Source organism: Lipotes vexillifer, unplaced genomic scaffold (genome assembly GCF_000442215.2).
Source record: "Lipotes vexillifer unplaced genomic scaffold, Lipotes_vexillifer_v1.1 scaffold476, whole genome shotgun sequence".
Classification (NCBI taxonomy): Eukaryota; Metazoa; Chordata; class Mammalia; order Artiodactyla; family Lipotidae; genus Lipotes; species Lipotes vexillifer.
Window position 1 is genome coordinate 930,899 of NW_006791475.1, and position 25,407 is coordinate 956,305.

The window sequence follows — 25,407 nt, forward strand, 5'->3', positions numbered from 1 at the left end:
ATAATGAGGACTTATCATTGCCTACCACTATTCATCTGGACCTATATGTTTCATACAATTGATGCTATCCCATTTCAAGAAAAAGCTAACAGTGATTTACCAAGTGAAAGGATAGTGGGTCTGACACAAGATGATGGTAAAACGCTACATCGTACCAAGCGTGGCTGGATGTGGAATCAATTCTTCTTGTTGGAAGAGTACACAGGTACAGACACACAATATGTAGGCAAGGTAAGAATTTTTATATAAGTCTAGAAGCTGAAAGTGATAGTTATTTTTTACAGCAGCTTTCCACATCACTAATGATTATTTTAAAGTATTTGACAAATGGCAATGTGCAGAAGGCATCATGTTGTAAATTCTTTCAGGAGGATAGTGTGGGGAATGTGATTTATTCAGGTAGTTAGTTTAGGTCAGTAACCATAGTAAGCCTCAAAATAAAAAAACTAATTTGTGGACTTAATTCCTTATTAATCAGCTAGATATGATTTAATATTATGCATGTGCATCTAAATGATTAAAAAAAACTTTCTTTGAAATTTAAAGTTATGGGTAAATAATAACTCTGTTTTATATGAAGCAAAGCAAAATGCAATTGCAATATACCAAAAGTTACCAAAACGTATTGGTCTCTGCTGATGAATAATTTATCAAAAAAGTTAAATTAAAATGTCACTAAGATTTCTTAACTCCAAATTTCTGATATTTTCTAGGATTGTGGAGGGAGCTGGGTATGTAGGTAGGAAGTGCTAGTAAAAAAATTAAAAATTGCACGTGGATAAATCCAAGGTGGTGGGATTACATATGGCAAGAAAAAAGAAACACAAATATACATGCGAACACACACTCACACATCTACACAAATGTTAGTCTAATGGGATGAAGTTAGACCAGTACTATGAAACACCCAAACATGCTGAGATGTTTTTACACACAGCATGGGATGTGAATCTGTGTTAAACTCTCTTGTACAAATTCACTGTGGGTGGAGCACAAATCTGGGATGATCAATTTGCTTTCAGTGTCAGGGTATACCAAAGGACTAAGAGGATGAATTATGAGGATTTTTTATAAGGAAATACTGTAGAATATTTTATGTCATTTCAGATGTTTGCAATATAAGAGAGAAAAGTCAGAAGTGTTGAAATTAAGAGCAATTTTTGTTTTCACAATAATGCAAACTGAAGTTTACTAATTCTGTTTTCTATAGTAAGGGACACCTTTGGTTCTTACTCAGGAAGATTACAAAGTAGTAACAATTGCCATGTAGTTTCACAGTAATTTGAACAGACACATGTGACTGAATTACTTGGGCAAAATAGTAATACTGCTCAAGAGAAGAATTAAATTTAACAAGAAGCATAGCAAAGTCTCCTACTATTCTGTTAGAGAAACTTCATATGCCATTGATTTTTTACACATTAGATCTAGATCTTGAAAAATCCATAGCTATCATGGATTAATAATCGATTGCTCACATGTCTATAATTATTGAGAACTGAGCAGATTTAAGTATTTTAATATCTGGTTGTTAAAACATATTTATTACATGAAGAGATAAATGTACAGAGATAGTATTTATTATTTCTAAAGGAAACAATATTCATACAATAATTCTGAAATATCAACTTAATTGACCAATACATTTTAGTTAAAAGATATGTACTTTTTAAAAATTATTTGGCCACTTCACACGTCACGTGGGATCTTAGTTCCCTGACCAGGGATCAAACCCGCGCCCCCTGCTTTGGAAGCACAGAATCTTAACCACTGGACCACGAGGGAAGTCCCAGAGATATGTATTTGTACTTGATTTGCTAAGTGCAGTTGTCGAACTGCCTATAAATAGTCACCATCTAAATTCAATAAGGTATCTTTTTTACAGAATTAGCTCTCATTTTTTCATAGTTTTAATTCCAAAACGTTTACTATTCCATAGCTGAAATTATCCAAAGTATAATCATAGAATTCGGAACTGGAAGAGAATTCTAACATTCATGAAACTCTTGGTTACAACTGGATAGTACTGGTGTAGGTGTTAACTAAAATGATGAGAAACAGAAACACCAGCTGCCAAATCGTTAGGAGTCTGGTTTATATTTGATTGAGTATCAAACGGTGGGATGACTCTCTCTCTTGAACTTTCATATGTTGATGTGTGCACTAAATATGGATATTTTTCCCCAAGCATATATAAAATGATGTTCTTGGATAGGCGATTTTCTCTTAGGCTTTTAGAGTATGGCAGTATGATTTGTACAGAGACAGAAATAAAGTCTGAAATTTCCTGAAGGATATTTAATAAGTTTTTATAGCCCATTATAGTGTTTTTCAGAATCTAAATAAATGATCTTTATAAAGGTTTTAGAATGTCATTACTTATGGTGCAGTACATGTACCAGCTGCTTCTGATTTATGGGCACATTGTATCCCAAAACGCTCTTTACAGTTTCATTGTTTAAAACTAAGAACATGTGAGAAAAATATTAAGCATTAAGGCTAGGTGCTCAGGACAGTCTACAAAAGCTTATTTCATACTGAATTCTACAAAATCTACTTTTACAATAGAGAGCTATCATTTCATTCTTACTGCCAATCCCCTCACTGCCAGTACTGTAATACCACATCTCTGCACCATTGCATCAGCACACTAAATATAGTCTTTTCACTTGACTTTATCTAATTTTTAATTCTCAAAAATATATTATACACTGTTTCTGGAATGATATCAATCTCTTGGACAAAATGTATATAGAAAAATAACCTAAATTTACTTAGGTAGATTTCAGTGTTCAGTATCATTGTGTATTCCTGCCTATGTTCTATATTCCCATAATTAAGTAGCCTTGGCTCCTAAAAAAGTGAAAGCTTTCCTTTTCCAAATACTTGACCTCTATCTGATCATGTTCACAGGCACTTTTCCACAGAGTATCTAACATCCTTTTCCATAATCTCATCTCTTCTCTGCTTTAAGTCCTACATCAAGTACATCCTCCTACAATAAGCCCATCTTCATTCTCCCCAGCTAGAACTTCCTGTCAAAGTTATGAAATCATCTATCAAAACCTTATTTATGGCACAATTTTAATTATCTTGGTCTAGCAATTTATCTCCTAGAATCTGTGACATTTGGGATTTGAATTAGTGTTAGATTTAAGGTTTTTTTCTTATTTTCTCAAAATATTTGACGTATTTACTCAACATTAATATTCAGTTGATATCTCAATAGATCTTTACTGAGTATTTATTAATCTGGGTCCTGAGAGATCAACACTATAAAGCACAGAAAGAGCAAAATTAAAAGAAATATATTTCCTGTTCCTGACACGTTACACGAAAGTTGATTCCCTTTCTATATTTCTGTTATACTTGAAGGCCCTAATTGTAACCAAGCCCCTCCCATTTTGCTCTAGGACCTCAAAACAGCACATACAGTTTAGAATCATTTCACTCCAAAATAACTACCACAAGTATTTATAATTAAAAGTTAAATAAGTTCTGATGGAATTAGGAATTATAGCTACTTCTAGAAAATTTTTCATTTAAAATATATTAGTGAGCATATTTTTTCTGGAATTTAAGTTAAAAACATTCAAAATATATTAGAATGTGGTAGAAAATGTTTATTAGTATGATTCCCAATTATATGTGTGACTTTTCCTGATATCTTCTACCGATTTTGCTGCTTTTGAACTGTTTCTAATACTCCAACATTCTCTTCCTCTACTTCCAAACTTTCAGAGGATCAAATGCACCCTTACATACTCATCAGTGTTAACAAAAGAAGAAAACAAAAGAAAAAAGAAAGAAATAGAAGTAGTAGATTCTTCAGGAGGGTACAGGGAGAGCAATAGGGGAAAGTATTTAAGCACAAGCATCATTAATTATTATTATTCGTAGTAATTATCATTATTATCATTATAATAAAAGGAATTTGTGCTACCTACAAAAAAAAGGTCTAGAAAATTAAAAATTAATTAAAAAATCAAAGAAAACTATAAGCATACCACCAAGACAAGGTAAATTGTTTACATATTTCTACTTATTTACTAGTTGTATTTTCTTAACATTCTTGATTTTCTATTGTTTATGAATATTTTATTTTGCCTTTCTCATTCGATGTTGTGTTTTTGGATATTGTTAAAATGTCAATATTAGCCATGTCATATTATGTCGTATACATAATCACAACCATTTAAAAAATTTCCAAATATTCTATTTAGACTGTCTGGTTTTATACATGCGTGTGTGCACGCACACACACATACACACACACTCACATCTCTCTGTGATAAAAATTTTGTACCTGATAATTTTTAGTGTGCTTTAAATTATATTTAGGATGAATTGGGAGATTGGGGTTGACATATATACACTAATATGTATAAAATGGATAACTAATAAGAACCTGCTGTATAAAAAAGTAAAATAGAATTCAAAAATTCAAAAAAATTATCTTTAGGATAAATTATTGAAAGTGAATTTTGCAGAATCAAAGATATGAATGAGTTTAAAGTTCTGGATGTATATTAGTCAACTGCATTTCAGAAAATTTATATGACTTCTCTTTCAACAACATAGGATATTTGTATGTTGGATATTTATTTGTAAATTTATCACTGTACCTTAATGTGGATGTTAACCCTGTGCATTACTGTTCAATTAGCTTGAAAAACTGAACACCTACAATGTGGGACACTATGCGGAGTCCTAAAAATAGGAGTCAATAAGATGAACTGGTCCTTATCTTCGAAAGAGATAGAAATAGCTTATTGTAGATAGGAAATTCTCTATCTATAATAAGCAAAATGCTATTATTGCTGGACTGCTAGGAGAAAGACCCAATAGAAGTCTCAATTTAGGGGAAAGATGACACATTGTTTTTCTTATCCAATGGACTGAATTCCTAATACCTAAACTTTCACCTAAACTGGAATCATTCTCTAAATTAATAATGTTTGTTTATTCATTAATTTAGGAACTGCCATATTTCCCTGTTCCAGTGAACACAGACATTTTTACCAGATAATCACAAATATTCAAACTTTCCTCATGCAAACATTTTGTAATTTGTCCACAATAAATCCTAATAACTCACGTTAAGGGTCTTATAGCTATGATGGTGGTGTTCATGGGAAAGGTGTTAGAAAGTTATTCTAAAAATTGTCCAGCCTTCTTTACACTGATTTAAATCATAAAGTAATTGTGGTCACTCTAGATATGCTATTAAATTTATAATTAGTGGAATTTCCTCAGTAAATATTCTATTTCTCAGCCAGAATTTCCTAGTGATGTGATTGCTATAAATCATCATAGTTAGAACTATACATTAAAAATTAGAGCCAAAAACAAGGGTTCAAGGTTAATGAATAAGTAACTTGGCAAATCTAAGGGGAAAGAGGTCTTCTTCTACAGTGGGAGTGATATGTTTGTTATTTTGCGAAGTTTCAACTCCCTCAGTACTTTCTAACAACAAAAGTTTTTTTTTTAATTAAAATTACATTCTCCTCCAGTGTATATACTATTTTTCCTCTATGAATACAATCAAGATTTGTTGCTATTGTGTGTTATTGGTTTTAGAAAAAAACTTCCTTTTAAAAACTATTTTGGTAAATGTGTCTTAATACTTGAAAAAAATGTGCATTGCTTAGTTAACAGAGTATAGTATTTTGCAATCTTAGGTAAAGATGATGACGGTATTTTTCAGTTCCCTGTCATTACAATTTGTGTATCTCCTTTGTCCAATTCTTACTGTTAGAAGAATATTAAACAGTTCCATTTAAAAAGTTCTCTTCTTACGTTTGTCAATTTTTTCATTTATTTCTATGCAAGTATTAGGTGCATGCCCAATTATCTTTTATGTTTCTGATTAATTGATGTTTCATTATTATGAAATATCACCTTTATCTTTGATAATACTACTTGCTTGAAGTTTACTTTGCCTGATCCAAATTTATCCATGCCAACTCACTTATGTTTGTGTTTTTGTTGTTTATCTGTTTCCATCCTTTTGTTTTCAGTCTTTCTGTGTAATTATAGTAAAAATGCAGCTCTTGTAAACAGCTCAGAGTTGGTTTATGCTTTTTTATCCAGTCTGATAATATTTAACATTTAATTGGAATGTTAAGTCCACTCATATAAAATGCAATTATTGATATACTTGGATTCGAGTCTGCCATTTTCTTATTTTCTTTTGTCCCATTTATTTTCATACCTTTGTTTCTGCCTTCCTACCATCTTTTTTGTTAATTGCATATTTTTAAATATCTGAATTTATGTCCTTTATAATTCATCCTTAACATATTATACTGTGAACTGAATTAATATTTTATAATTGTTTATAACATGCTTACAATTATTACAGTAATCTTTCAACAATATAATTTCTCTTGCCTGTGGGACTTCATTCTATTTTTGTCTTATATTTTCCTTCTGTATATATTATAAAGTGCATCATACATTGCTAATGTTTATTATTTAGGCATTTTATTATTTATTTAAAAGCAAAAAATTTTTAAAAATTATGTTATATTACATGATTACCACTTCCAGTCATGCTTTTCATTCTTTCATGTAGATCTTAATTTCTGTATGCTACCATTTCCCTTCAAACTGAAGACTTCCTTTAGCATTACTTGTAGTATGAGTTTGCTGGAAGCAAATTTTCTTGGCTCTTTTTAATCTGAAAATATCACTATTTGACTTTTAATTTTGAAAAATATTTTAATTGGTTATAGAAATATATACTGATTTGACAGTTTTTATTTATTTTTTCCTTTCAGCACTTTAAAATTTTGTTACATTGCATTGTGGATTCTATTACTTTTAATAAGTCAGTCATTATTCTTACCATTGTTGCTCTGTATATAATTAGTATTTGTCTCTGGTTGCTTTTCAAGTTCTCAATAGTTTGTCTTAGCAAGTATCTTACTTTGATACCTAAATGTGTTTTATTAATCCTGCTTGGTATTCACTAGCCTTCTTAGACCAGCAGATCTTTTTGCACCAAATTTTAAAATGTACGATCATTTTATTTTTGTGGCCAGTTCTACAAAATTAATAAACAGCATGGACATGTAGATTTAAACCACTCAAACACCAGAATGACCAAGAGTAAAAAGACAGAAAATCCCAAGTGAATGTGATATGAACAAGCTGGAACTCTCATGAATTCAAGTTGAACTATGAATGCTAGAAACATTAAAGGAGACCAAAATGGAGAAATACAATATGCTTAGGGATTAGAAGATTAAAAAATAATCTAAAGATTAAATGCCATCATAATCAATATCCCCATGTATTTCTTTTAACTTTATTTTGAATTAATTTCAAACATTCTGAGGGTCGTTCAAATTGTACAAAGAACTATACAGCATTCAGCAAGATTTACCAATTATCAACATCTCACCCATTTTGTTTTATCACTCTTTTTATTTATACAGATTTTATATTGTGCCTGAACCATTTCAGTTTTGTCATTACTTCTAGAACTTGTTTCTTTCTGAGCTCTATAGGAGTAGTTGCAAACCCACAATAACTTGGCAAGATAGAACTCTAATTTCTGTTTCTCGCTGATGAAATTCACAACTCCTTAGCCTTCTTGCTGACATTTTCTACTAAGTTTCTTGGAGTTGGATATTGTGCATGTGAAGTTTAGACATCAACTTGGAGATGTTAACGGAGACTTGAGGGTTCCATTCTCTGTGACCCTCTCCTCCCTAAGATTGTGCTCTCCAGTTTCTAGCTACCCTGGCAAACCCAAACTCCAATTAGTGTCTCCTCAGCCCAGTAATACTGCTTCTTCCTGCTTGGGCTCTAATTATACGTTCCTAACTGTATCTGGAAAGTACCCTTAGAGGAAAGTCTGGTAATGATATTAGGCCACAAAAATTTAACTCAAGGTCATAGGCTTTGCAACACCACCTCTTTTGATTGGTGTTTCATGTCATCAAGCAGTTTTGTTTGTCTGTATATCCTTTATTTGGGTCATGCTTTCATAATTATTCTCAGTGGATATATTTGTCCAGTGAAATTACCTGTGAGGATAAAAACCTAAACGTCAAGACTGCTTTTGAGAAAACACATCATGATGTGACTATGCACATTTCATGAACCAGTAAGACTTATTACAATATTGTAAGATTTAAAAATGTTTCAAATGTGCTAAGTCAAAATAAGTTCTATTTTTTCCCCAGAGGTATACTTATTATTTCTGTTTCACGGTTTATTATATCAGGTAGGACTTTCAGAGTGTTTTATATCATAAGTGGTAGTGAGAATTAGTTCCTTACTGTGATATGTTACTCTAAACAATACGATCCTTGGTATTTTAAGGTTCTCTGGCATGTTAAGAAACATGATGGCACACTGTTTTCTTCCTGACAAAGAACGCAGACCTTCAAATGGAAATTTGCTGTGGCCATTTGTAAATGTTTTCTATTCACTTCTTGTCTGGACCAGCAAGCCTATTTTAGAGTCACATTTCTGCTTTTCCATTCCTATCTCAAATGCCCACTGAGAACAATGATAGATGTCCCTTCTTTCCAGGGCAGTTTTGAACACCACCACTCAATCTACCAGTACATCAGTGAGAGCATGAGGGCAGAAGTCAGGTGTCTCTTTTGAACTATCTACTCTTCTACTATGTACATAATAGGGTTATATAAAATAAACATAAAGAGCATTTCATAAAAATACTTCCATTATATCCATTCAGACTGGCTTATTCTTTGAAAATATAGATTTTTCCCCCTAGTTCAGTGTCTGGCATTTATTAGCACTCAATTCAATGTTGAAAGTAATCTAGGTTTTTGAACACAAGAGTGTGATGTTATCATCACTATTATAATCACTGCACTGATTAAGCACAAGATAGAACTGAAAATGAACAGGGGGATGTCTTCCAAACTCACTGAACTGCTTTAATGGAGTTTTGCAAAAGGAAAGAAATATCACATATCGTGATGTTTTACTTATTAATTTTCTTAAGTACAAAAATCATTATTTTGCTCATTAAAGATGGCCTTTTTTTTTAACATCAAGACGTGATTTTAACAAAATAGAGCAGAAGAGGGAAAAATTGTCTTAAAATATATTATGCAAAATAAGTTGGTAAAATTGAGCCACATTAAATATTATAAGCAATACATGTTACTTTGTTAATTTTTAATGAGATTTTAAAAGTAAAGATGCATTATAAACACTGTTTTAACCTTAAATTCATTCATGATATTAAAGCAGGAAATGAAATCACAGTACAAAAATGAAAGTCCATACAAAGAAATATTTATTAACACGTTTCTGAAGATATATTACGGTAGAGAGACACACACTCAAATCAGTGAAACTTCTTGCTGTTGGTTTTGTTAGAATTTCTTGAAAAGCCTTGGTCATGGAAGGAGTTGAAATTGGATATTGTTTTACAGTTATATGTTTGTGATAAATTTAAACTCAGTCTCAAATGTATATCAATAGTTAATATGATTTGCACTGCTAATCTTCAAGGAAACTTTGAAGTAAAGAATACAAACAAAAATAGAGGCTATAAAGGTGACTGCAAGCTAAAGTACAAAAGCAAGTGATATAATTATGTAATCAGATATCTAGCAGGACTTTCCACAGGCTACACTGAACTTAGTAACTTAGGTTTTCCAATTTCTTAGGCCATTAACTGAAGTCATAATATAGAACTAATATGGAAAGCACATCGAGTAATTAATCTTAAAGACCCATTTCATTATTAGGTATCACTTCAATGATAAAAATATAAACTTTTTTTAACTTAAAAAATTTTTTTAACATCTTTATTGTAGTATAATTGCTGTACAATGTTGTGCTAGCTTCTGCTGTATAACAAAGTGAATCAGCATATGTATACATATATCCCCATATCCCCTCCCCCTTGCATCTCCCTCCCACCCTCCCTATCCCACCCCTCTGGATGGTCACAAAGCAACGAGCTGATCGCCCTGTGCTATGTAGCTGCATCCCACTAGCTATTTATTTTACATTTGGTAGTATATATATGTCAAAGCTACTCTCTCACTTCATCCCAGCTTACCCTTCCCCCTCCCTGTGTCCTCAAGACCATTCTCTACGTCTGTGTCTTTATTCCTGTTCTGCCACTAGGTACATCAGAAACTTTTCTTTTAAGATTCCATATATATGTATTAGCATACGGTATTTGTTTTTCTCCTTCTGATTTACTTCACTCTGTATGGCAGACTCTAGGTCCATCCACCAGACAACAAATAACTCAATTTCATTTCTTTTTATGGCTGAGTAATATTCCATTGTATATATGTAACACATCTTCTTTATCCATTCATCTGTTGATGGGCATCTAGGTTGCTTCCATGTCCTGGCTATTGTAAATAGAGCTGCAATGAACATTGTGCTACATGACTTTTTGAATTATGGTTTTCTCAGGGTATATGCCCAGTAGTGGGATTGCTGGGTCATACGGTAATTCTATTTTTAGTTTTTTTAGGAGTCTCCATACTGTTCTCCATGGTGGCTGTATCAATTTACATTCCCACTAACAGTGCAAGAGAGTTCTCTTTTCTCCACACCCTCTCCAGCATTTATTGTTTCTAGATTTTTTGATGATGGCCATTCTGACTGGTGTGAGGTGATACCTCATTGTAGTTTTGATTTGCCTTTCTCTAATGATTAGTGATGTTGAGCATCCTTTCATGTGTGTGCTGGCAATCTGTATATCTTCTTTGGAGAAATGTCTATTTAGGTCTTCGGCCCATTTTCGGATTGGGTTGTTTGTTTTTTGATATTGAGCTGCATGAGCTGCTTGTATATTTTGAAGATTAACCCTTTGTCAGTTGCTTCATTTGCAAATATTTTCTCCCATTCTGAGGGTTGTCTTTTCATCTTTTTTATGGCTTCCTTTTCTGTGCAAAAGCTTTTAAGTTTCATTAGGTCCCATTTGTTTATTTCTGTTTTTATTTCCATTTCTCTAGGAGGTGGGTCAAAAAGGATCTTACTGGGACTTATGACAAAGAGTGTTCTTCCTACGTTTTCCTCTAAGAGTTTTACAGTGTCCGGTCTCACATTTAGGTCTTTAATCCATTTTGAGTTTATATTTGTATACAGTGTTAGGGAGTGTTCTAGTTTCATTTTTTACATGTAGCTGTCCAGTTTTCCCAGCACCACTTATTGAAGAGACTGTCTGTTCTCCACTGTATATCCTTGCCTCCTTTGTCATAGATTAGTTGACAATAGTTGCATGGGTTTATCTCTGGACTTTCTATCCTGTTCCATTTATCTATATTTCTGTTTGTGCCAGTACCATATTTTCTTGATTACTGTAGCTTTGCACTATAGTCTGAAGTCAGGGAGTCTGATTCTTCCAGCTCTGTTTTTTTCCCTCAATTTTGCTTTGCCTATTTGGGGTCTTTTGTGTCTCATACAAATTTTGAGATTTTTTGTCCTACTTCTGTAAAAATTGCTACTGGTAATTTGATAGGGGTTGCATTTAATCTGTAGATTGCTTTGGATAGTATAGTCATTTTGACAGTAATGAGTCTTCCAATCCAAGAACATGGTATATCCCTCCATCTGTTGTGTAACCTTTGATTTCTTTCATCAGTGTCTTATAGTTTTCTGAGTACAGGTCTTTTACCTCCTTAGGGAGTTTTATTCCTAGGTATTTTACTGTTTTTGTTGCAGTAGTGAATGGGATTGTTTCCTTAATTTCTCTTTCTGATATTTTGTTGTTAGTGTATAGGAATGCAAGAGATTTCTGTGCATTAATTTTGTATCCTGCAACTTTACCAAATTCACTGATTAGCTCTAGTAGTTTTCTGGTGGCATCTTTAGGATTATGTATGTATAGTATCATGTCATCCGCAAACAGTGACAGTTTTACTTCTTTTCCAATTTGTACTCATTTCATTTCTTTTTCTTCTCTGATTGCCATGGCTAGGATTTCCAAAACTATGTTGAAAACTAGTGGCGAGAGTGGACATCTGTCTTATTCCTGATCTCAGAGGAATGCTTTCAGTTTTTCACCATTGAGAATGGTGTTTGCTGTGGGTTTGTCCTATATGGCCTTTATTATGTTGAGGTATGGTCCCTCTATGCCCACTTTCTGGAGAGTTTTTATCATAAATGGGTGCTAATGTTTTTAAAAGGCTTTTTCTGCATCTATTAAGATGATCATATAGTTTTTATTCTTCAATTTGTTAATATGGTGTATCACATTGATTGATTTGCATATGTTGAAGAATCCTTGCATTCCTGGGAAAAATCCCACTTGATCATGGTGTATGATCCTTTTATGTTGGATTCTGTTTGTTAGTATTTTGTTCAGAGTTTTTGCATCTATGTTTTTCAGTGATATTGGGCTGTAATTTTCTTTTTTTGTAGTATCTATGTCTGGTTTTGGTATCAGGGTGATGGTGGCCTCGTGGAATGAGTTTGGGAGTTTTCCTTCCCCTGCAATTTTTTGGAAGAGTTTAAGAAGGATGGGTGTTAGCTCTTCTCTAAATGTTTGATAGAATTCACCTGTGAACCCATCAGGTTCTGGACTTTGGTTTGTTGGAAGATTTTCTTTTTTTTTTTTTTTTTTTGGCGGTACGCGGGCCTCTCACTGTTGTGGCCTCTCCCGTTGCGGAGCACAGGCTCCGGACGCGCAGGCTCAGTGGCCATGGCTCACGGGCCCAGCCGCTCCGCGGCATGTGGGATCCTCCCGGACCGGGGCACGAACCCACGTCCCCTGCATCGGCAGGCGGACTCTCAACCACTGCGCCACCAGGGAAGCCCTGTTGGAAGATTTTTAATCACAGTTTCAATTTCATTACTTGTGATTTGTCTGTTCATATTTTCTTTCTTCCTGGTTCAGTCTTGGAAAGCTGTACCTTTCTAAGAATTTTTCCATTTCTTCCAGGTTGTCCAATTTATTGGCATAGAGTTGCTTGCAGTAGTCTCTTATGATACTTTGTATTTCTGCAGTATCCATTGTAACTTTTCATTTCTCATTTCTAATTTTATTGATTTGAATCCTCTTCCTCTTTTTCTAGATGAGTTGGACTAAAGGTTTATCAATCTTTTTTGTCTTCTCAAAGAACCAGCTTTTAGTTTTATTGATCTTTACTATTGTTTGTTTCTATTTCAGTTATTTCTGCTCTGATCTTTATAATTTCTTTCCTTCTACTAACTTTGGGTTTTGTTTGTTCTTCTTTCTCTAGTTCCTTTAGGTGTAAGGTTAGATTGTTTATTTGAGATGTTTCTTGTTTCTTGAGGTAGGATTTTATTGCTATAAACTTCCCTCTTAGAACTGCTTTTGCTGCATCCCATAGGTTTTGTATCATCATGTTTTCATTGTCATTTGTCTCTAGGTATTTTTTGATTTCCTCTTTGATTTCGTCAGTGATGTCTTGATTATTTAGTAATATATTGTTTAGCCTCCATGTGTTTGTGTTTTTTACATTTTTTTCCCTGTAATTGATTTCTAATCTCATAGGATTGTGGTCGGAAAAGATGCTTGATATCATTTCAGTTTTCTTAAATTTACAGAGGCTTAATTTGTGACCCAAGATGTGATCTATCCTGGAGAATATTCCATGTGCACTTGTGAACAAAGTGTAACCTGCTGTTTTCAGATGGAATGTCCTATAAATATCAATTCAATCTATCTGGTCTATTGTGTCATTTAAAACTTGTGTTTCTTTGTTAATTTTCTGTCTGGATGATCTGTCCATTGGTGTAAGTGAGGTGTTAAAGTACCCCACTGTTATTGTGTTACTATTGATTTCCTCTTTTATAGCTGTTAGCATTTGCTTTATGTATTGATGTGTTCCTATGTTGGGTGCATATATATTTATAATTGTTATATCTTCTTCTTGGATCAATCCCTTGATAATTATGTAGTGTTCTTCCTTGTCCCTTGTAACATTCTTTATTTAAAGTCTATTTTATCTGATATGAGTATTGCTACTCCAGCTTTCTTTTGATTTCCATTGCATGGAATATTTTTTTCCATCCCCTCACTTTCATTCTGTGTGTGTCCCTAGGTCTGAAGTGGGTCTACTGTTGACAGCATATATATGGGTCTTGTTTTTGTATCATTTAGTGAGCCTGTGTCTTTTGGTTGGAACATTTAATCCATTCACATTTAAGGTAATTATCAATATGTATGTTCCTATTACCATTTTTCTTAATTGTTTTGGGTTTGTTTTTGTAGATCTTTTTCTTCTCTTGTGTATCCTACCTAGAAAAGTTGCTTTAGCATTTGTTGTACAACTCGTTTGTTGGGGCTGAATTCTTTTAGCTTTTGCTTGTCTGTGAAGCTTTGATTCATCCGTCAAATCTGAATGAGATTACAATTCTTTTAAAACTGTTAATAGTTGAATATTCACTATTATTCACAGCATAATCACACTATATTTAAAGTGCCATTTAACCCCCATCTCTCCACAGTTTATTTATCCTCTCCAATCAATTCTGTGACTATTGAATCTTGTTCAATTTAAAAGGTCTACATTTAATATCACTCTTTATGATTCATTTACCCATCTGCCAGTTAGCAGTTGCTGTTTTCTCTGTGATATTACTGTATATTTTATAGGGTTTTTAAATGTTCTTATCACACAGTTGTATCTGTGTGTGTGTGTATGCAGTTGTGTGTATGCTGTGAATAAAAACAAAGTCCTTTTCAAATTCAATACCCCTAGTACAGTGCAGGCATATGCACACACACACACCAGAGCAATAAAAATAGCTTTCTTTGTAAGGAGATTAAACTTTGCAAGCCAATATTCTAAGACAAATACTGTTGTTAAAGTACATTTCAACCATGCAGTTGATTTTAGCAACATATACAAATACTATGATGCATGATAATAATTCACTCTAAACTCCCTTCTTTTTGACTTGCAGGTTTTTATATTTAATGAATTTTGTGCATTGAGATCATAATGGATAATACTATTTAAAGTTGTTCCTACCAGTTATTTCTCTAAAGTTGGAATAAAATAGTGAGAGTGATAATACATTGCCGTAGTTAGCACTCCCCAGAGTATAAAAATTGACTTTTTAAAAGGCTATAACCTTCGTTTCTATTCTATGAGATATAATATGACTGATAAATGAATCCTAATTTTCTCTCATGTCATTTAACTCCTTGTAATATGTGCTTCATCTTGACCATTTTTATGGTGAACAATGGTGGAATCATACAGTACACATTGTCTTTTCTGACTTTTGGTCAAAGCTAGAAATAGAGGCTCCCTTTTTTAGCTTTGCATAAAGCTGAAAAGAAGCAGAGTTGGCATTTATGTTACAAGGAATTTCACAGAATAAAAGGTAGCTGAAATGTGTGAATTGTGATAAGAATGGCCTCTTCTATGTCAGAAGCCTTTTTGAGCTTTTTACTGCTAACATTCTTTTCCTCACTACGGATCAGAAAAGTTAGAGGAAATGAAAGTTTTTTTTTTTTTTTTTTTTTTTCCTGCGTTTTGGGGGCCTCTCACTTTTGTGGCCTCTCCCATTTGCGGAGCACAGGCTCCGGACGCGCAGGCTCAATGGCCATGGCTCACGGGCCCAGCCGCTCCGCGGCATGTGGGATCTTCCCGAAACGGGGCACGAATCCGCGTCTCCTGCATCGGCAGGCGGACTCTCAAGCACTGCGCCACCAGGGAAGCCCGAAATGAAAGTTTATGTTGGTATTCAATTTGAATTATATGTGAAGATCCCAGGACTGTTCTTACTGTATTCACAGTAGACATCTGAATTACTGTAGGACTTGGAACATTTATGAGAAATATCATCTTATTTATATGTATACTAGTATACAAGACAAGGTCAAATTTGCAAAGTGAGTTTTTTCTCAAATAAATAAGATCTAGTCTATGTAAATATATGGAAAAAATCAGTGAAGGCAGAGAAATGAAGATTACTAACGAAAAACCTTCAAGGTATACTCAATTATTCTGTCATACTTCTTTGGATTGTAATGACTTAGTTATTTTCTATGTTTATTTTAGCTAACTAGCCAAGTAAATATGACATAACTTGAAAAGTGAAGCTTGGTCATAAATATCCAAGCAACACAATGTTGGGAAGGTCATTTATATGACATGTGGAACCATGCACATCATGTATATATATTGATATAGTGAGTTTGTTTTTTCTCATATATTGGGAAGCCCGATGAAAGTTTATGTTGGTATTCAATTTGAATTATATGTGAAGATCCCAGGACTGTTCTTACTGTATTCACAGTAGACATCTGAATTACTGTAGGACTTGGAACATTTATGAGAAATATCATCTTATTTATATGTATACTAGTATACAAGACAAGGTCAAATTTGCAAAGTGAGTTTTTTCTCAAATAAATAAGATCTAGTCTATGTAAATATATGGAAAAAATCAGTGAAGGCAGAGAAATGAAGATTACTAACGAAAAACCTTCAAGGTATACTCAATTATTCTGTCATACTTCTTTGGATTGTAATGACTTAGTTATTTTCTATGTTTATTTTAGCTAACTAGCCAAGTAAATATGACATAACTTGAAAAGTGAAGCTTGGTCATAAATATCCAAGCAACACAATGTTGGGAAGGTCATTTATATGACATGTGGAACCATGCACATCATGTATATATATTGATATAGTGAGTTTGTTTTTTCTCATATATTTCTAAGGTTAGGTAATTTGTTAGAAAAACTATAAATAAATCTATAAAGATTATTCTTTACAGTAAAATAATGTGCCTTATGGTCACTCACCTGGCTACTTGAAAAAGTTTAACTGATTACACAGAAGAGTAATTTAAGGTCAGTAACTATATAATTTCAATTATATGTATAAAGAAAAAGTCAATGACTATTTCATTTTGTGACATTTCCATAAAAACAAAAACCTGACATCTCTCAAAATATTAGAATTCAGGATTTACTACTATATTTTAAACATTCATTTTAATTTAAAAATTCAAAGTGTCATTAAAAATGCTCAAGAACTTAAAATTGGTTTTGTTATGAAGAAAGTTTTAGACCCATGACTTATCCTGAAAAAGATATATATATAGATATAGATATAGATATATAACTTCACATATATATATATAAATTTTTAACCCACCCATCAGTAGAAGAAAAATAAAAATTTAGAATTGTTGATGTCAGTTAGCAATAAAACAGGAAAAAGGGAATTAAAAGAAATAATAAGCATATATATCAGGCAAAGGAAATTTTGAATTTTAAAGTATTAATACAGTATAATTAAATGCTACAACTATGTATTGTTAGTTCTAGGCACTATGCTATATGACATCTAAGGTTTACAATGAATGTTTACAAAAATCTTATAGCCCAGTGTCATGGGGATCAGGAGCATACACCCAAGGGCAAAAGCTAAATTTATTTTAACAACCCACTTAATTGGAATCTCTGCTTTTGCTTACTCCCATGCTCTAATTTATCACAATGTTATTTCCAAAATTTAAAATGATAATCATCCCGAAAATCTTTTTCTGGCCAATTAACATAAGAACAGATTCTCTACTTCACTCACAGTAACAAAAATAATATCTAAACAATTATTAAATTTAGTCCTTTTCCAATGAGCATTGTAAAAATGAAAAAGTTTGAGACTTGGCAAGGGATTTTGAAGTGTATTTTAGCTATAAGTATCCAAAAATGACAAAAGATAAAATAATAGTTAATAGTTGATACTGTGACTCTCCCCCCAGAAATGTACCCATTAGATACAAGCTCAGAAATATTTGAAGCTATATGTATGTATTTATTATTCAATATATCACTCAATATTATAACCAATAATAACAACAAAAATGATTTAAACATCCATTCACTGAAAATTGCTTAAATAAGAATGAACAATACCTTCACAGAGAAAAATGAGTATAGGAAACTACTTAAAATGATATGAGAAGCTCTCCGAGGAAAATTATTTAGTAAAAAAAAAGAAAAAGAAAAAGTACAAGACACCAAATTTTAGGAGGACAGACAACACCAGTTAATATTGCATATTTATACCTCTGATATATTAGACTGTATTTCAGGTCAATGAGGTAAGACAGATGGGATCTTTATATACAGTTTGCTTTATATGTTTAGGATATCTTAATTCTTTATCATTGTCACATATTGCTTTCATAGTAAGGAAAAGTACTAACACTTAAATTCAACTTTGCCTGGCATGAGATCCTGTCCAGACTTGGCCCCATCATTCTCTTTAAATACTAGGCTCTTCCCCTACCAAAGGTTAGACTGCCTAATCATACCAAAATCATTATTGTCTTTAGATTGGATTATGCTTCTTATACCTCCAGCATTTTATAAATGGTTTGTTCTTTTTTAAGTGTCCTGAACCATCTCTCACCTCTTTTGTTTCCCATCAACTGGATATAACACCTATTCATCTTTCAAAATTTACCTCATATATCACCAATTCCAAAAAAGTTACCCTCAAATCTTCTTCCCTGGGTTTCCTCTTCTCTGAACATATTTCTATATATACTTTAATAACACCATTTTATATTTCCTTTGTTTGGATGTTTTGCATTCCACTAAAATGTAAATCCATTAAATTAATGTTTATGTTTTTTACCTCTGCAGATACAATGTATTGCATAGTTGCTCGTACACAGTAGGGTCTATAATTTGCATCTAATGAAAAAGTAAAAGAAGACTATAAGAAATAACAAATAGAGGTTTAAACAGCTGGGTGTAATTTCAAAAAGATAGTGTGAGTACCTTTCACTGTTTCGCCATTTCTCTCTATAGAATGTAAACTCCATTCAGCAGGCATTTTCACTCATATATTTCATTGTTATATTCCTAACGCCTAAAAAAGTGCCTGAAATATATATATATATTCCAGTGATCTCTGGGGAACACTTCACAATGTCCAGTGAAATACTGTATTATTTTAAAAAGGAATAATTACCAATCTGCACTAATGTTCATATGATATATGGTTAAGGTCAACTTGCATTTGTGCCCATCACTCTAGAATAATACAATAATGAAGTAAAAGCTCCTGGGTTTTTCTATTCCAGGAACTTTTAGAAGAAGGCTATTGGTGGCTATTGATTGATTGATTGATGATTGACTTGGTGCTCATTTCACATCTTTGTAGCAAACTATAAAGTATTAACCTGTAATGCTCTTGTGGGGCTCAAATGTCAGCAATGAACAGTTGCTGTCACCACAAATAAGGAAAGATAGAACTGACATTCTTTGTACTTAGCCTTATTTTCTCTATATATTTTGAGGGAGTCTAAGACCTAAATGGCTTATCCAAAATAAATTTAAAAGTGGTCTAGCAGGGAGCACCCCAAAGTGGACTGGAGCCAGAAGCTCGATTAGCTGCTATCCTACAAAGGAATGTAAATTATTTGGGTACTGTTTTATGTTCTATATTTTCCTCTAGACAAAAGAAGCACTATTCTTTGGGTACTGTTATTTGGGTACTGTTTTATGCTCTACATTTTCCTCTAGACAAAAGAAGCACTATTCCTTTAAAAGGACAAAAGTCTAAATGCTGTAGATTGAAGATTATATCATTACCAGTAGTTCTAAATGATCAATTCTAATATGATTTAGTGAGTTCTGATCAATTATTATTCGGTACTCATATGTATCATAGTAACTATATTTGCAAATAATAGTAACATGGGTAGTTTTTTAACTTTTATATCCCCATGAAATCACTGCAGATTAACTTGTTGAAAGAGAGTAGATTTTTTTTTTTGTAGGAAAATATATTGTCTTAGTTTTTAGGAAGGTTATTTATATTAAGAAAATAATTCTTATTTAGAAAAAAAATTGTTAAACAGATTAGATAGAGAGTGAGATCTTTAGAGCAAAATCAAACCCAACACAAAATATAGTAAAATGAGAAAGTCTAGGGCTTTTTTCTCCTATTGGTGGGTAGTACAATGGAAGAGGACAGAGGTAAGGAGATTATTGGCAACAGGAGGCTAACTGCTTTGATGAAAGGTCAATAAAAGTTAGTAATAACACCATGCATTTGATAGCAGAAAGGGCTCTAAGATAATGAACACATAGTGCTAAATTTCTGTATAGTGGTCAAGGTGATGCTGTTCTAGGACTTTCATGTAATAAATAAAATCTACAACAAAATTAAAATTATGTATGGATCCATTAGTAGTTATGTTGGTTGGTTCATTGACTGGCTTGGATAGAAATTAAGTTGATTAATTTTTTTTCTCATTTTATTTACTTAAAAATATTATAAATGGGATGATCTGGAAAACAAACAGGAGAAGAAGAGTCAAAGTGATAGAATATAGGCATCCTTGATAATTGTTCAGCGAGATGGAGAGGACTCTGCATTTTAGTAGGACATTAAAAAGGGTTAGTGCAGTTCTATCTAAAATTTCAAAAGGTCAGCATATGCCAAATGATACACCAGTTTACAACTGGGAGCTATAATGTATGTTTGAAAATTAGTGTCACTTAAATGACAAATGAAAATATGCAAAGCTTCAAGATCATATGAATTTTCTTCTCAATATCTACTAGTCATTAAAATCATGCTACTCTTTAGTTTGTTTCTTAATTGAACTATTGATATTTTACAGAGAATTTATTTTTTTGTGGTAACCGATTGTCTTTTTTATGTTGACAAAATGTATGAATACCATTCTCAACAGGAAGCCTCCAGTGCCATAACAATATGATTAACTGGAAAGTCTAATGTGATGTCTAAACTCTTCAGTTGTTTGATAATGGCATATGGAAGGTAAACTCTGTGTCCATGAATGAATTGTCTTGATTTTATTCTCACGTTTAACTAATAACTTTACTGAGTATAGAATTAATTTTCAAAATTACTTCAACATGAACATGAGTAGCATTGATCACTCCTTTGTCTTTTAATGTCCAAAGCTGTTCATGAGAATATTCCTGGGCTGGTGATCTCCTCATTGGAAGCATCTAGGATGCCTTCTCTTTATGTAGTGTTGTAAAACTTCATGATAACACGAGAGAAAGAAATTCAAAAGTAAAAGGATCCAAATTCGTATGTTTCATCAATTTATCATTTTTTAAACTTCTTTGGAAATATTACTTATATAAAATTAATCATTTTGAAGTATATAATTCAATGGAATTTCATACATTTTCAGTGTGCAACCATCACTCTAGTTCCAAAACATTTTATCACCCCTCATATAAACCCTATATTCACTAAGCAATCATTATCCAGTCCCCCTACCTCCAGCCCTGTCAACTACTAACCTTTTTTCTATCTTTAAGTATTTACCTATTTTGGATATTTCATATAAATGGAATCTATACAATATCATCTTTTATTTCTAGCTTCTTTAACTTAGCATAATATTTCTAATGTTCATACACACTGTAGCACATATCTGTCCTTTGTTTCTTTTTATAGTTGAGTAATATTCATTATATGAATACACCACATTTTGTTTATCCATTCATCCAGTAATGGATCTCTGGTTCCACTTTTTTGCTATTGTGAATAGTGCTGCTATGAACATTCAGGTACAAGTATTTGTTTCAATACATGTTTTTAATTTTGGAGGTTATAAAATTAGGAGTGAAAATGCTGGGGCATATGATAATTATATTTTTCACTTATTGATGTTATAAAAGCCTTTTCATGTTTTATTGATCTTTTGTATATCATCTTTGGGAAAAACCTATTCAAGTCCTTTATTTTTTAATTATATTGTCTTTTGGTGTTAAGTTGTAAGAATTCTTTATGTATTCTAGATACTGGACACTTATCATATATATGTTTTGAAAATATTTCCTCCCATTATGTAGATTACTTTTTTACTTTCCTGATAGTGTCTTTTGATGCACAACAGTTTTTGTTTGTTTGTTTTTGTTATTTCTATGACATCCAATTTATCTAAGTCTTTTGTTGCTTGTAAGTTTGGTGTCATATGTAAGAATCCACTGCCAAATCCAAGGTCATGGAGATTTACCTTTATGTTTTCTTCTAAGAGTTTTATATTTTTTAGCTCTTAAACTTAGGTCATTGATCTATCTTAATTTTTGACACCATGTTATTTTTATCCTTACTTTTGACCAGTCACTCTTATTAATATTTTTGCATAGGTTCTTATTACATAGATTCCTTCTGGATTTCTAACTGCCCTTCTTTTAGAGTGAAATATTTTACTAGGGTGAATTAAGTTCTTCCTGGATATAATAAACATACAATTTAGAATTTTTTTAAAGTAAATTTGTCTTCACTGTACTGATGCACTACCTTCTGGGTGCAATTTTTTAATTTTAATTTACTTAACTTCAAGTCACCAGTTTTCTTCAAACCAATCATAAGCATTTTTGTCTGTTCATATCTATGTCTATTATTATACCCCCTATTCCATAATTTGTAGGTGACCTTTCCCTTTGTGCATATGAGAGATCTCTACAGAATAACAGACTTATCTCAGGAGGCACATATGGGAATCATGCAGGCAAACAAGGAGGACATTCTTTCCTTAAATAAACAAAGGAGACTAGTGTAAGAAAGATTTCTGATTTTTTAGAGAGCCTTGTGTCAATCTCTTGTTTAGATCTCCTGTTTCAATCTGAAGGTAAACTGCCTCTTTCCCCCATGTTGGTTAGAGAAAAAGGGTAACAAAACTCAATCAACCAATGATGCAATTGTTTAAACCATTCTTGGATTAACTTCTTCAATGTTCATCTTTCTTCTTATTTTCACTCTCCTTTTCTGTTAATCTCAGGATTTAGTATGTAAAAAATAAACAAAACAAACCTCCATTCCTCTCTAGAGTATTCTTCGGTGTTGCTCTCTGAGTTTTGTGTCTCTTTTCTCAGAATCATGTGTTAGTAAATCCCACCCATTTGCTCCACTCCAGGAATTGGCTAGAATTAATTACTGTATTCATCTTTGTTCTCAACATTACTCTAAATTCATTCACTTGAGTATTTTTTTTTCATATTTCATTTTGCTTGTGAGAAAGAACAGAAAACTAAATTTGTTTCCTTAATCTGTCTTTTTAAATTAGAAGTCTCAATGACTTTGAGGTAAGCTTTAAATAGAATTCACATATAAAATAATGGTAATTTGTTTAAAATAAGAGAAGTGCCAGAATGTATTCATTAATTTAAAGAAAGCATAAAGTTGTATAGCATGGAATCTGCAGCATGCCTATTGTTGTGCATCAAATTTGCCAGCACCAAACCTGATTACAAATTTCAAAGAGACATTTATTTAATATTTGATATGTGATATTAAAATCCACTAAATATAAATAATGCAATATTAAAATTCAACTAAATAAATGGATATTTTTGAAGGAACAAGTTAATGAAATTTAAAAATCAGATGTACAGAAATTATTCAATTAATCCCACCATAATATTTTAAGGAAATATTAAAAGCTAAGTACTAAGGATAGAAAGGTAATTAAATGTCTTCAGATAAGTGAAAAAAGCACATGGAAGGATAACTTCATTGAATTATGCTAATGATTATGTCTAATGTTCATTGAGCACTAACCATGGTCTAGGAATTTTTCTAAGTTTTTTATATATTTTAACGAATTTATTCCTCAATTCTAATAATGATTGCTATTATTAGGATGATTTTATGGAGATACAAAAAGGTTAAATCACTTGCTCAGATCACATAATATCAATTTGCAGACCTAGGATTTGGATCCAGTCAGTCTGCCTCTAAGAAACATACTTTAAACCACTACATTATACTGATGCTCAGTTTAGATTAGTGTATGGTATATAACTAGTATATCTGCTAACTGTAGAACAATTAGTGTAAGAAACTGTACCTGAAAATATATGATAAGCAGAATGATGGTCCCAAATATACCTATATTCTAATACCCAGAATCTGTGACTTTGGTACATCATTTGGCAAAAGAAAATGGAGGTTGCTAATCAGCTAATCCCTCTGATGGCCAGAGGGAGAGGGAGAGACAAAGAGAGAGAGAGAGAGAGAGATGTAACCACAAAAGAAAGTTCAGAGAGATACCATGTGAAAATCATTTGACTTGCTATTGCTGATTTTGAAGGTGGAGGAAGGGGTTTACGAGCCAAGGAATCAGGCAGTCCTTAGAAACTTAAAAAGGCAAGAAAGTGGATTCTCCCTTAGAGCTTCCAGAAAGGAAAGCACCCCTCATGAAATCTTGATTTTAGCCTGGTTAGACCTGTCAGACTTCTGACCTAGAGAACTGTAAGGACTGGAAGATAGTTAATTTGTGTCACTTTAAGCCATTAAGATTGTGGTAGGGCTTCCCTGGTGGCGCAGTGGTTGAGAGTCCGCCTGCCGATGCAGGGGACAGGGGTTCGTGCCCCGGTCCAGGAGGATCCCACATGCCGCGGAGCGGCTGAGCCCGTGAGCCATGGCCGCTGAGCCTGCGCATCCGGAGCCTGTGCTCCACAGCGCGAGAGGCCACAACAGTGAGAGGCCTGCATACCGCAAAAAAAAAAAAAAAAAAAAGATTGTGGTAAATTGTTACAGCAGCAACAGAAAACTAATACAGGGTATAACTATGGGCTTCTCAACAGTGTAACATTTAACCTGCGCCTTGAAGAACAGTCAGAAGTTAACGCTTGAAGGAAGTGGGGAGAAGACATTCCAGATAGTGGAAGCTAATGTGTGTAAAGAGAGAGCCAACAGCTAAAAAGGAACAGAATAATTGTGGAATGATAGACTAGTGATGTTTGGTTTTAGTTTAGACTGTTTAACAGCTTGTTATGATAATATTCTAACAGTCCATTTTAAGTTGTCATTTAAATTGAAGTTTATAATGACATACATAACACAGTCAGCATTTGATTTTATGAAGCTTTGTCAAAGTTATTATAACTTGAAAACTGTCATTTTTTTCTAAATTATCATTGTATTTTTCTACCTTCACCTCAGGAGGTGGGTTTTTAAGATGCAAAGAGTGGTGATTTAGTTTTTCAAGAATGGGAAAAATTGGGTAGTTACCAAAAAGAAAATGCTCTAAATTTCTAGAAATCTAGTTAGGTAGAGAATTAATATTCATTGATAATTAATCAGAAATGAAGGAAGCTGTGGAAAGTGTTGTTGTTAATTGGAATTTACATATTTATAAAAAGGCGTGAACAATGATGAGGAGTCAGGAAATCTTGGTTTAAATGTTTCTGCAATAAAATGCTAGCATGACCTTGGACACAGTAATTCATCTGTCACTCTCAATTGAAGGGGTTGTGCTCAATTATATTGAGACCCATGGTGAATAAAGCAAGCTAATACAGTTATAGTTTAGTGAGCAAGGAGGAAAATAATGCCTAGATAAATCTGGAGGGGTAGAAGGAGTCAAGATCGTGTGGGTTCTTGGAAGCCATGGTAAGCTTTCGCCTTTGTGTGTGCATGTATGTGTGTGTGTGTGTATATGTGTGTG

General features: G+C 32.9%; 1 protein-coding gene across 1 annotated transcript in view; it reads left to right on the plus strand.

The window, feature by feature from the left end:
- Positions 1-3: 3 nt before the first annotated feature.
- CDH9 (cadherin 9) overlaps positions 4-25,407 on the plus strand; it is an 81,548-nt gene continuing 56,144 nt past the window's right edge. The window contains exon 1 of the mRNA XM_007464444.1: positions 4-231. Within this exon, the coding sequence (XP_007464506.1) occupies positions 4-231 (228 nt within the window). The remainder of the gene's footprint in view (positions 232-25,407) is intronic.